The 13,419-nt window shown below is 48.3% G+C and overlaps 1 protein-coding gene across 4 annotated transcripts in view; it reads left to right on the plus strand.

The window, feature by feature from the left end:
- The first annotated feature begins 1,317 nt into the window (after positions 1-1,317).
- KALRN (kalirin RhoGEF kinase) overlaps positions 1,318-13,419 on the plus strand; it is a 792,110-nt gene continuing 780,008 nt past the window's right edge. Inside the window, exon 1 of one of the 4 annotated variants that reach the window (XM_049878536.1) lies at positions 1,318-1,497. Coding sequence is in view for 3 of the 4 variants with exons in the window: in XM_049878496.1 (XP_049734453.1) it covers positions 2,507-2,579 (73 nt within the window). In the remaining variant the exon portion in view is untranslated. Of the gene's footprint in view, positions 1,498-2,099; positions 2,580-13,419 lie in introns of those variants that run through there. The other 3 variants (XM_049878496.1, XM_049878604.1, XM_049878631.1) reach the window with 3 other exon arrangements.

Consider the following 13,419-nt stretch of genomic DNA (forward strand, 5'->3'; position numbering starts at 1 on the left):
TACTGTCACTGTCAGGGACTCTGGTGGCACAGTGTTTAAGAGCTTGGCTGCTAACAAAAATGTTTGCAGTTTGAATCCACCAGCCATTCCTTGGAAACCCTATGGGGCAGTTCTACTCTGTCCTGTAGGGTCACTATGAGTCAGAATTGACTCAAAGACAACAAGTTTGGGATTTTTTTCTTCTTATTTGTTGTCATTGCCAGAGAAGATGGAAGGTAAGAGGGCATCTGGTTGCTTTAAACCAGTTCAAGATATCAGGGCTAGATGAATTACATCTTCTGGCATTGAACTTGTGGTCTCAGTGTCACTGTTAATAATCTTTAAGAAATGAAGGTTGAGAGATGTACCCAAGATTGGAAACAGGCAACTGTACATATTTGTTTAATGAGTGAACTTTTTATTTTATATTTTTATCATTGTAAAAATGCAGATGACATATTTGCCAATTCAACATATTTTGTACGTGTACAATTCAGTGAGACCATTGCATTAATCATGTCGTTCAACCATCGCCAGTGTCTGTTGCCAAGTTTTCCATCACCATAAACAGAAAATACTTAGTGCTTCCTAAATAATGGCTGTCCTTCCAACATCCCTCCCGCTCCTGGTAACCACTAATAAACTTTGGTCTCTGTATGAGTGAACCATTTTTGATATTCAGTTAAAAAAAAAAAAAGTGATGATTACAGGGAGCCAGAAAGGGTTCACTAAAAGACTTATTTAACTCACTCTCTATGCTGCTAGAGTTACATAGTTGGTAGATCTAGAAAGGTCCCAGGTGCTTTGGCCCCAAGAGAGAGGTGGAGCCAAACAGGTTGTCAGAGACAAACAGATCCAGGAGACCCCGACTGGGTAGAGACCAGAACTTGGTTTTCCTATTAGGTGTGTTTCAATACATTAGGTCAGGCCACACCCTCTCCCCCTGTTTGGGGGAGGCAGCTGCAAGCACCGCCCAACATACTCAGGTCTAAAGACCTTCTGTTTTGTAGGCTCTGCAGTCGCTAGAACTATAAACAGAATACTGGCTAATTATTGTTTAATTATTAGTTAAAAACCAATTGGCACAATACAATCACTGCATTAATTACCCCATACAGCATCTGCTTTTTTTTTTGCTGTCATCCCCGTTTCTCCCCAGCCCCTCTCCCCACTTTAATTGAAATTCAGCTTGCTGTAACACCTCCTTTCTCTTGGCCAACTGGATCTCGCCATTCACACTGGGGAGAAGAACAAAACAGAGAGGGCCCCCGGGGATTAGGGAGTTTTGACAGCTGTCCAAGAGGAGCGCTGAGATAGAGGCCAAGTAAGAGGGAAGGACAGAGACCAATGAGAGACCGAAGAGAGCGCTAGAGGGAGGAAGACGCAGGCAGGGAGACTTCACAAGAGAGAACGAAGTGGACAAAGAGTCGCGAAGACAGGCAGCGATGTTTTTAAAGAGGCACTGAAAAAGGGAAAGGAAGAGAAAAGCTAGAAAAAGGGAGAAACTACGGGGAGGAGGTGAGGTGGAAAGGGCCGAGGAGGAGAGTGTGAGAGGGTCCGCAGGGGAGGGAGACAGCAGGGAGCCTGAGAGCAAGGACGGGAGAAAGCAAGTCCAGCTTCTAGGGACCGGCGCGAGGGGGAGGCCGGCGGGCACCTGGGCTCCCCTCACACACCTGGGAGCCGGGCGCGAGGGGAGCGGTCGGCGAGCCCGTGAGCGCCCGGGGCCCCGCCCTGCCCGCCGCCCTGCCCGCCGCCCTCCCGGCCGCCCTCCCCGCCGCCCGCGCCCTCGCCGGGGCTTTTCCTGCGGGCTCAGGAAGCCGGCCTAGCCGGCCGCGAACAATAGCTCGGGCTCGGCTCCGGGCTCGGCGGGAGGCCGGCGCGGGGCCGCGGGCTGGGGACGCGTCCGCGCCGCTGGGGCCCGGGAGTCCCGGGCCGAGCCGGAGCTTCAGTCAGCCCGGCGCTGCCGGGTCATTGTGGGCCGGGACTGCGGGAGCCGGGGCCCGGGGAGGAGCTGAGGCGGCGGCGGCGGAGGGAGACAGAGGGGGCGCTAGAGAGCCGGGAGGCGGGCGCGAGCGAGCGAGCGAGGGAGAGCGAGCGAGCGGGCGTGCGGCGAGGAGGGCGGAGGGAGCGAGGCAGCCGGGGCGGGCGGGAGGAGGAGCAGGAAAATAAAGAGCGGAGAGCCGAGCCGGGCTGAACAATAGAGACAGGCGGGCGGCGAGGAGCACAGCCGCTGCCGCTGCTGCCGGAGAGCGGGCGCCCGGGCTGCCCGACCCGGCCCTCGGCCCGGCCAGACCGCAGGCGGCCAGCGCCCCGGTAAGGGGCGGCATGGGGGAGCCGGCGGCAGGCGCCCCGAGCCCGCCGCGCGCCGCCTGCGCCGCCGCCGCCTGCGCCTCCGCCTGAGGAGGGTCGGCGTCCTCTGCCCGCCGCTCGCCCAGCTGCCCGCCCTCGACGCCCCGCGCCCGCCGGCCCCGCGCCCCCGGCCGCAGGCTTGGCCGCCCCGGGCTGTCGGCGGACGCCCTCCCCAGCCATGAACCCCGCCGAGGGGGCCGCGGAGGACGGAGGGGCGGCCGACTCGGACGTGGACGCCTTCTTCCGGACAGGTGAGTCCGACGGGGCGAGGGGCCCGGCGCGCCGGGCAAGTCGGGGAAGGGGCTGCTGCTGGGGCGTGCGTGGTGGGGCAGCCCCCGTCGTCGGGGCCGGAGTGGCCGGACCCCGTCGGGGCGGCCGTGCTGGGCGCGCGCTCGGCGAGGGCGTGGGGGCTGGGAGCCGGCGCCCCTGGCCGCTCGCCCCGGGTGCCCGAGTCCCCTCGGGCCGCCGTCGCCGGGAGCGCGGGGATGGGCGATGTTGGATCACTTTGCGGCGCGCGGCTCCCGCGACCGGCGTCTCCGGCCCCTCCCTCCCCCTCCCCCAGCGCCTGTCAGCGGGGCTCCCGGCCGCCCGGGGCTGCACCCCTCCTCGGGGCCAGGCCCGGGGGTCCTGATGGGCGACGAGGGGACCAGGGGGCGCGCGGGCTGCAGACCGATGGGAGCCGGGCGGACCGAGAACGGCCGTGCCTGGAGCGCGTGGGGAGCCGTCGTCTCAGACTTGAGAGGCACCTAGGGGCCCCGGAGGGCGGTGGGCGCCTGGACCCCTCGTGGCTGTCCTCTTCTCCAGTGCCGGGAACGGACGAGCTTTTCGTAAGAAACACTCATTCCTGGAAGTGTGAGTTAGCATCCCCCTCACACACACCCACTAAATCTTTGCTTGCCTGTAGCGTGTAGAGCCCCGACATCTGTCCTTTTCAGCTTTCTGCAGCCCCTGCCACCCCCCATTCCCCAGGTCTATAGCTCCGACTGTTGCCTGGCTACACAGCCCCTTCCTCAGGACAGGCACTGACCACCCTCACCTCCCACCACCTGTGGACTTGATAGCCAGGGACTCCCCACCTCTCCTTTACCTGTAGCTTCCACCAGCTCCGTATTGTAGCTCCCCATCTCCCGTATGCATGCAACCATTTTGTCCCAAGGAGTCCCATAAGTTATGGGAGTCCCCCACATCTGCCTTCTCTTTGGGAAAGTTGGATTAGAGGACATGAACTGGTGGGGTCAGGGGTTAGGTTAGCTCCGGAGGCTCTCTGCACATCCATCTGTTTCCTAAGCCTTGCCTTGGAGGTCATCTCTAGGGAAGGGGGTGGGGTGTTTTGTGGGGGAGACTTGTGGCTTTGGAAGTCAAAACTTGATTGGTCCATATGTTCAGTCTACAGTTAGCCTGGAGAGGAAAGTGCTGGAGGACAGGATCCGATGCCAGGGCCTGGAGAAAGCAGAGGGAGCCCTTGTCATCCTGTCCTGTCTTCCAGGGTTCAAGCTTTCCTCTCTCCCTCCTTTGTTTCCCCCAGACGGGTATTCTACATACACACACACATTCATGCTCACACACATATACACACTCAGACACCTTCACACACATATACGCACTCATAGACACGCTGACCAGAATCTAAAGCATGACTTCTAAAAAGGTGTCTGATCTGAGCTTGTAAGTGATACTTGGAAACGTTGACCAGGAGGATCCCTCTGCACCCCTTGCCCCCCATCAGGGACAACAGTCTGCCTTTTCTTATTTTGGGGTGAAAGCTCTTGAAGTGGGAGCCTTTCCACCTTCCCGTTCTGGACCCCACTTTCACCTTTTGGTACCCATTCTTCCTTTCCCTTTCCTACCATCCAAATCTCTGTCCCTAGGAGCAGAGCTCAGTTTCTGGAGGCTTGCTAATTTCTGACAAATGAATTCACACAGTGTTAATGGTGTTAATGGCCTATAATGGTCCAATGTGTTACTTTTCCCAGGGCCTTTCAAAATGCAACGAGTGGCTTACATTGTCTACCGCCGGCTCAGATCACAGAGTAAATAGCAGACTGGGGTCAGTCTCCAGTGGGACTCCAGTTGGGGATATTCTCCTTCTTCCTGTTAAGGGGGGCTAGATCTGATGTACACTTAGAATCAGAGAAAAGGTTCAACCCTCAGTGCATAAAGCTGGAAGTGACTAATTATCTGTAAGGAGTTGCAGGAGGGTACAGGCTACCTGTGGCTGGGTCTAGGCCCACCACCCGCTCTGCATAGCCTGCATTCTCACCCCCTCTTCACTATCTGGTCTCTATAGTAGCTTTTGCTGGGGATTCTTAAGCCTGGAGAAGGCCATGTTTCTGAGCCTTCTGGATCCTGATTCCCCATCTCTGTGGAACATAGCACTATACTTTGTGGGCTGGATAGATTATAAATTTATTCAGCTGAAAAATTGAGAAACCTGCAAACAAATTTTCAAGGTCCGTAGCACCAGGGTTATCACCTTCTTTCTGGTAGAAAATTTTGCGTGCACAAAGACCAGGCTGGCAACTGCTTTGTCAAAACCCTGGCATACGGAGCCTCTAATTAGGCATGTCTCAAATAATTCTGTCACTTTGGTTCCTTACGGACCCTCTTCTTCTGATTAGTTTTGGTATTTCACTTCTCTTGGTGAAACTGTTTAAGCCAGATTCCCTAAATCTTGCCCCCTGCATACACTGGGACACAGACACATACACCCAGCCCCACTATTCTTATAGTTTGGTGGATTCCAGATCACCTTCCTGAGAATTTTCAGTTCCAAGTCTGAGAAGGTGTGTCATAATAATAATTTTTACTTATCGCTGCTTATGAAGCAGAGGAGGGGAGATATGGAAACTCAGAACTGAGAATAGAAACCAATTGACTAGTCAATCAACAAGGACTTTTCAACTCCTACTAAGAGCCTTCTGCTGTTCAGGGTGCTGTGGGACTTGAAAGAAATATTCAAAGTGGTCTCTGCCCTCAAAGAACTTTTAAAAGAAGATTGACACTCACCGTTCAATTAGAGATTAATTAATTGCTGAAAAGAAGTTTATAGAACTACAGAGGAGGTGGAACCTGGGGTGGTCCTTGAAGGGTACAGACAAAGTTGAGAGGAATAGTGTGGGCAAAGTCATATGAGAGGCTGAGGCATCGAATCTGATGTTGGAAGCTTTTTGTGTCAAGGCCAAATGCAGCCGTGTCTTTGTGAGTGCATCAGCTGAGGGAGGAAGGGGAGGAAGAAGAGGAAAGGTTAAAAATAGAATTTGGGGAGAAACCCTTATTTAGGATGTTGTAGCAAAGGAGACTTGGTCCTGGAGACCCCAGGGAGTCAGCGTGGGTTCTGATGTGATGACAGGCTGCAGACAGGTTGTGCAGGAGGAGTGCTAGGGAAGTGTCATTGGATGTGATAAAAAGAAGGCCACCGTGAGCTCTTGGGAGCACAGTACTAGAAGAGGCATTCAGAGCAGGGGTGGTGGGGTGGGGGTGGGGGATAAGTAGGAATCAGTTACCTGCAGCGTTTATCTGTGAAAGGAAGAAAGAGGGTTGTGTGCTGGCCAGAAGGGACAGCAACAAGAAAATGAGTTTAAATAAAACAAAACACCCTGAAGTCTTCTTTAAAATAAATAATAGTTTAGCTTGATTAGTAAAGACTATCTGCCTTGTGCATTGTACTCTTTTAAAGAACTACAACTTGAAAGATTAAATAGGAAGCTTAGAGGGCAGTGAGTTTGTGTTAATAGGGGGGACAACGTGGAAAAGGAGGGTGAGGATTTTTGTACAACTTGGAGAACATAGTCAGTGTCACTGAATTTGTACATGTTGAAGTTGTTGAATCTCGTGTACGCTCTGTAGTGTGTATTTTCAACAAGAGAAAAATAAAATAATTTAAAAATTTTTACGTTTTCCAAGGAGGCAGAAGAGGTTTGAAGGTGAAAGGGAAAGAGCTTGTGGAGAGGAAAAACTAAAGATGCTACAATGATTATTGAGTCAGGTACCTGAAGAGGTGAGACAAGAGTCGGCTCCCTAACAAAAGTAAGGGCTTACTTAGCTTTGGTAAGCAGAGGAGAAACTTCTTTCTTTAAGAGTTAAGGCAGGGATGGCAGGGGTGGGGGCGGGGGGGGGAGGCAGAATTAAGAGGACGAATGAAAAGAGATTCATATAAAATACCGCCTATCTTTTTGTTGAGCTTTGGTCCTATGCGTCCAGACATTTTCAGCTGGAGTGTTTGCTGTTACTTGAATTTCAGCCAGGCTCAAACTCAACTCTGTATTTGTTTCCAACTTTCCAAACTAGCTTCTCCTCTTGACTTCCTTAATTCTGTAAGGTGGCATCTTCACTCGCTCAGTTATGATATTTAAAACCTTGGCATTGTCTGTGAGGAGCCTCTCTCCTCTAATGAACCTTGTTGAATTACCTTTCATATTTAGCCCTTAATGTTCATCTTCAGGGACTCTGCCCTAGGTTAGCCCCATTATGCCTCCCATGGACTTCTTTAGTAGCCCTTCATTCTCATCCTTTGGAACATTCCTTCCTCCCCACTCAAATTGGCATGTGCAGGCAGATTACACTCCTGAAAGCAGTACTTTCATTACATCACTCCCTGGCTTATGCACCCATAGTGATTCCCTAGAGTCTTCGGGGTCAAGGCCAAACTTCTCAGCTCAGGTCCAGCCAGACTGGTCTTCTCACTGTCCAAGGGCACCTTGACTCACGTTCTTCTTGAATCGTCCATCCTGTAACCCCTACTCTCCAAATCCAACTCATTCTTTAGGGCTTGAGCCCCGCCTTTTATTGGGACGTTTCACAGCCCACAACAACCAACTCTGTCCTCCCAATTCCTGAAATATTCATTGTCTATACTTATTTTCTCACTTAATCAATGGCATTTTACTTCCTTTCATATGTACAGGGTTGCCTCCCCGCTGAAGTTATTTGTTCTTTGGAGGTAAGAAACAAGATCTTTTTTTAAAAGCTTGTAATTCATCAAAAACAAAACAGCCCCCCCACCCCAATGTAGATATTTTCTCATGTAAACATGGCAAAATATATATAAGCAGTTGTTGAATCCAGGTGGTGGCATATTGGTATTTGCTGTGCTTTTCTTTAAACTTTTCTCTCAGATAACCCTGCCCCCCAGATTGGGGAACTGAAACTACTGTCATGTTCAGATCGTAGAGAAAGGAAATTTTTGAATAACAGTCTGTGGTTTTGTGTACAATTCTTTGAGGAAATATCACCACTCAGTCTGTACATTGCCAGGCACCTAAAAAGGGAGGTGAGTCTTACCTCCTGAGTTCTATTTTGCAGCAGAGGAAAAACATCCCTTTTTGACATTATGCCTGGTGCTGCAGAACGTAAACATGATGATGAATGCAATGCTTATCGTCCCTTAATTGTCTCTTGATTTTCCTCTACTTCCACTCATCATGAATGCCAATTGGACAAAATTGGAAGCTGAGCTTTTGGTCACACCATTTTCCAGGAACCTCTGGAGATACTGAGAGGACTTTGCGGTTATGAAGAGGGAATGTAGTTAATATTTCTAAGGTTGTATTTATATAAGCTATCTCTTCATTAAAATTTTATGTAGAACATATCAGTAACATCCAGACTCACATCAATAAGATTTAGGAGGCTTTGCTTCATTCTTGTGCTACCATGCTAATCAGCAATAACTCCATTATTGACACATTCTGTCCAATTGTATTTGGTAATCTTTTGGATGAAGTTAAAGAGCTGATTTCAAAGGGCAGCTTGAGAAGACAAAGTACTATAATGAAATGTGCAAAGACCTGGAGTTAGAAAACTGAAAGGGAAGAACACACTCGGAATTTCTCAAGTTGAAAGAACTGAAGAAATTTTGAGTTGCTATTTCTAAGGACTCTATGGACAAAATATTGAACGATGCAGGAAGCATCAAAGAAGATAGAAAGAATTCACAAAAACAATGGTTGACGTTCAGCTGTTTTGGGAGGTAGCATATGATCAAGAACAGATGGTACTGAAGGATGAAGTCCAAGTTGCACTGATGGCCTGGGGATAAAACAAGGCTTCAGGAATTGATGGAATACCAGTTGAGATGTTTCAACAAATGGATGCAGTGCTGAAGGTACTCACTTGTCTACGCCAAGAAATTTGGTAAACAGCTACCTGTCTGAAGGAGATCCATATTTGTGCCCATTCCAAAGAAGGGTGATCCAGCAGAATGTGGAAATTATCAAACAATATCATTAATATCACATGGAAGTAAAATTTTGCTGAAGGTAATTAACAGTTGCAGCAGTACATCGACAGGGAACTGCCAGAAATTCAAGTCAAATTCAGAAGAGGACATGGAATGAAGGATATCATTGCTGATGTCAGATGGATCTTGGCTGAAAGCAGAGAATACCAAAAAGATGTTTACCTGTGTTTTATTGACTATGCAAAGGTATTTGACTGTGTGGACCGTAACAAATTATGGATAACATCGCAAAGAATAGGAATTCCAAAACACTTAACTATGCTCATGAGGAACCTGTACATAGACCATGAGGCAGTTCTTTGAACAGAACAAGAGGATACTGTGTGATTTAAAATCAGGAAAAGTGTGCATCAGGGTTGTATTCTTTCACCGTACTTAATCAATTTGTATGCTGAGCCAATAACCTGAGAAGCTGGACTATGTGAAGAAGAATGTGGCATCAGGATTGGAGGAAGATTCATTAACAGTCTGCGATATACAGATGACACAGCCTTGCTTTCTGAAAGTGAAGAGGACTTGAAGCACTTACTAATGAAGATCAAAGACAACAGCCTTCAGTAGGGATTGCACCTCAACATAAAGAAAACAAAAATCCTCACAACCAGACCAATAAGCAACATCGTGATAAGTGGAGAAAAGATCGAAGTTCTCAAAGATTTCATTTTACTTGGATCCACAATCAATGCCCAGGGAATCAGTAGTCAGGAAATCAAACAGTGTATTGCATTGGGCAAATCTCTTGCAAAAGACCTCTTTAAAGTATTAAAAAACGAAGATGTCACCTTAAGGACTAAAGTGCACCTGACAAAAGCCATGGTATTTTCAGTTGCCTTATATGCATGCAAAAGCTGGACAATGAATAAAGAAGACCAAAGAAGAATTGATGCATTTAAATTATGGTGTTTGGCGAAGAATATTGAATATGCCATGGACTGCCAGAGGAATGAGCCATTTGTCATGGAAGAAGTACAGCCAGAATGCTCCTTAGAAAGGAGGATGATGAGGCTGTCTCATGTACTTTGGACATGCTATCAGGAAGGACCAGTCCCTGGAGGAGGACATCATGCTTGATAAAGTAGAGGGTCAGTGAAAAAGAGGAAGATCCTCAATGAGGTGGATTGACAACAATGGGCTCCAACACAGCAGTGATTGTGAGGATGGCACAGGACCAGACAGTGTTTCATTCTTTTGTACATAGGGTCACTATGAGTCAGAACTGACTCGATGTCACCTAACTACAACAACAGTCCTTTGGAGGATGAAAGGAGGTGTTAGAATAAATTGAAGCTAAAGAAAGAAATTAGACGAGAGGTAAGAAAAATCTTTCTGACTGTAAACATTAATAAAATACTAAAACAAGTGAACTAGGCATTCTTCTTGGGTGTTGGAAGGTAAACACTTTTACTTTTTAAAGTTCTTTATGTTTCTGGAACTTGGCAGTTTTCTTCTGGAGTAGGCAGAATGCAGGTGCTACTGGCATCTAGTGGGTAGAGGCCATTGATGATACTAAACATCCCTCAGTACACAGGGCAACAAAGGATCATCCGGGTCAAATGTCAGTATTGCTGAGGTTGAGAAGCCCTGGTATATAGCCAGTAGATCATGGGCTTTGGATCAGATAGATTCAGCACTAACTGGGGGTGGGTTGTTGGGTAAATTGCTTTATCTCACTAATCCTCAGTATTCTGCAAAATGGGACTAATAATGGCTGTTTCACAGGTTGAGAGGATTAATTGTGTATAAAGTATCTAGCACTTTCTGACACACAGTAGGAGCACGAGAAATCCTAGCTATTTCCCATTGTTTCTGATGTCTTAATTATTAAGAAAATGTGTTGGCGTAGATGCTGGGGATCTCAAGAAGGGTATTGTAGAAGCACTTTTGACATGGGGTGGAAGAGGGTGCCAGAGAGACAGGAAGATGGAGTGTAAGGAGCTTGGGGTGTGGAATCAGAAGGCTAGGGGTTTAGGTCTCAGCTTTCATTTATTCATTTATTTAATAATTTGTTTGACAAATATTTACTGAGTGCCCACTGCAGCCACATACTGTGCATTGGAGGTTGATACAAATCATTAAAAGAAAGAATACAGAGTAGGGAGGGAAAAGGATATAAATATACTCCCTGAGGGAACACTTGGGTTTAAGGGGTGGGAAGGGGAGAAAAAGCCTGTGAATGAGGCTGAGAAGTTCAGACCAGAGAGCAGAAGGTGAACGCTCCATTTTGCTCTTTACTTATTTGAATGATTTAGATAAGTGGCTTTAACGTCTGGGTAAGAATAACCTCCCCTCCCAGGGCTGTTGAGAGACTCAGATAAGATGCTGTATGTGAAAGGTCTTTATAAGTTGTACAGTGTTCTCCAAATGTATGCAGATAGTTCCTTCCCAATTGAACATTCTGTTACTCCAAGGGCTTCTTCCGACAAGTATTGTCTTATTTAATCTGACCTCCACAGGACCTTTTCAGTCTGGGAACAGATGTAGCCCTTCTCATTTTGGTTTTCCAAGGGGACTAGAAGGGACACCCTCCTTAGATCAGGGCACACCTGTACTCTCCTCCATCTCTGCAAAAGTATAAAAATGCCAGTCTCCCTCCCCTCAACACAGGCCCTGGGCCACATGGCCTGGTGCCATCTGGAGGAGCCTATGGAATGGAGTTCTTGCTTCCGCTGAGCCTCAGGTGGGTTCAGTGAATCATTCCCTTCCTGCTCTTGTCTGTCTGAGAGCAGTTCAGACTCCTCCTGCCACTCCTTTGTGCGTAAATGACTGGCAGTGAAATAACCAGGATGTGATTGACAGTCACAGAGATGTTGGATCAATAGAGCTGCTTGAAATTGTGTCTGCTAAGGAGTCAGGAACAGAAAGAACAGCCAGGAGGGCAGAGGAATTAATTCAGGGATGGAAAGAAGAAACTGCTGGAGAATTAAGGTTGCCTCCTCTCCTCTGCCTCCGTGGCATTATTAGAAGGGAGCTGGACACTGGCTAGAAAACACAGATTCAAGGAATGAACAAGTAAGTAGGAGAGTGAAAAGTGGTAGATGATCTGTGCACTCAAAGAAGTGGTTACTTTTGGAGCTGGGACTTGAAGGCTGGTAGGATTGGGATGGGGAAGACAGAAAGTGTTGTGTTCTCAGGTTGTGGGAATGGCGTTAGGCGGAGGTGTGAACATCCAAGGCATGTTGGGGGGTAGTAAGTGGTTTGATTTATATGAATCAGAGGACACAGTGGAGGATCAACGGGAGGTAAGACTTAAAGGTGGGGTGAGGACCAGGTTGGTTGATTGTTTCATTCCTCAGACATTTGCTAGGCTCCCAGATCATGAAGGGCTTTGAATGGTAGGCCCAGGAGTTTAGTCTTTCTGCAGTTGGATTTAGGGAGCTGCTGTAAGTTTCTGAATGGGGCAGTGACATAATCAGGAAGATAAATATGGCGGCCCTGCAGAGGGTTGATGGGAGTAGAGGAGGGACTGGACACCAGGGACAACTTGGGAAGTTCCTATGAGAAGTTACAAGCATCTGGACTTGAGATACCACAATGGAATTAGAGAGGAGGGGATGGATATGAGGGGTGTTGTGTAGGTAAAGCTTACAGGACTTGGCAGCTTGGATGAAGAGGTGCCAGAGAAGAGGCAAGAATCAAGGATTGCTTCAAAGGTTAGAGCCTGGGTGACTGGGAGGATGGAGGTGCACTTAATGAAAATCAAATATTGCAGAAGAAGAGGAGGAGCTGTGGGAGGCAGGAAGAAAGGGAAGATACCAAGAATTTGGTTTGGAACATGTTGAATTTCAGGTGTCAGTGAAATAGCTAAGGAGAGGTGTTGATTCAGTAGGTGGATACTGAAGGGAGTCTGGAACTTTGGAGGAAGGCTGGGGCTGGAAAGACAGATTTGGGAGATATCTGTAAGAAATTGTGCCTGGAGCTATAAGAATAGATGAGATAATAAATGAAAACCCTAGAGGCCCAAGGACGGAACTGTAGATTCAGGTGAAAGAAGAGCTGGAGGAGAACCAGGAGAAAGTAGTGCTTGGAGAAAAACAGGCAATCAACAGGATCTCATGCTGCAGATGAGAACTGAGCAAACGCCATTGGTTCTAGAAATTGGGAGATCATTGCTAACCTTTGAAGTAAATTTCAATCGCTTATGGGAGGTAGAATTAAAATTGCAAGGGGAATGGGGAGTGAGTGGATGGTGCGAAAGTGGTGGGAGTGCATATAGATGACTCTTTGGAAAGGTTTGACTGTGAAGGGAAGGTTAAAAATAGAAGGTAGTTGGAGATGGGTAACAGCATTGAGGGGAGGTTTTTTTAGGATAGGGAAGATATGCAAATATCTAGGGGTGAGGAGGAGGGAGAAGGCAGGCATGAGGAAGAGAATGAATATTAGCAAAGAGAGGAGGAAATTGATGGAGGAAGGTCCTCAGTGAGCAAGGAGGTGTGGATCTTGAGGTAAGCTGAGGGGTCAACACTGGGCCAGCAGAGGATGCTTCTTTCCTGGAGACAAGAGGGAAAGCAGACCTCAGTGAAGTAGCTGGCTGGCAAGGACCTCTGCTGAGGGCACAGTACTCCGGAAAAATAGCCCCAGTAGGAGAGCATCATCTGGCCTGAAGACTCAGGGGCTAGTGCTGCCATATTTGGGGAGGATGGCAGTCCAGACTGCGGGTAGTTGTGAAATGGGTGGGCTGCATTCATGTGGCCCTAGGAAGCCTTTGGGCAGAGAAGCTGGGAAGAGATCCCAAGGTTATCCGTCCTTTTAGAAGTGCTGGTAGCTTCCTGTTGTAGGCTAAGGTGGGATGTATTCCAGTGGGGTCTACAGAGTCACTGCTTGCAGAGTTCAGCTAGAGAGTCAAGTGATAGCAA

The sequence above is a fragment of the Elephas maximus genome, chromosome 1, assembly GCF_024166365.1.
Source record: "Elephas maximus indicus isolate mEleMax1 chromosome 1, mEleMax1 primary haplotype, whole genome shotgun sequence".
NCBI classification, from domain to species: Eukaryota; Metazoa; Chordata; class Mammalia; order Proboscidea; family Elephantidae; genus Elephas; species Elephas maximus.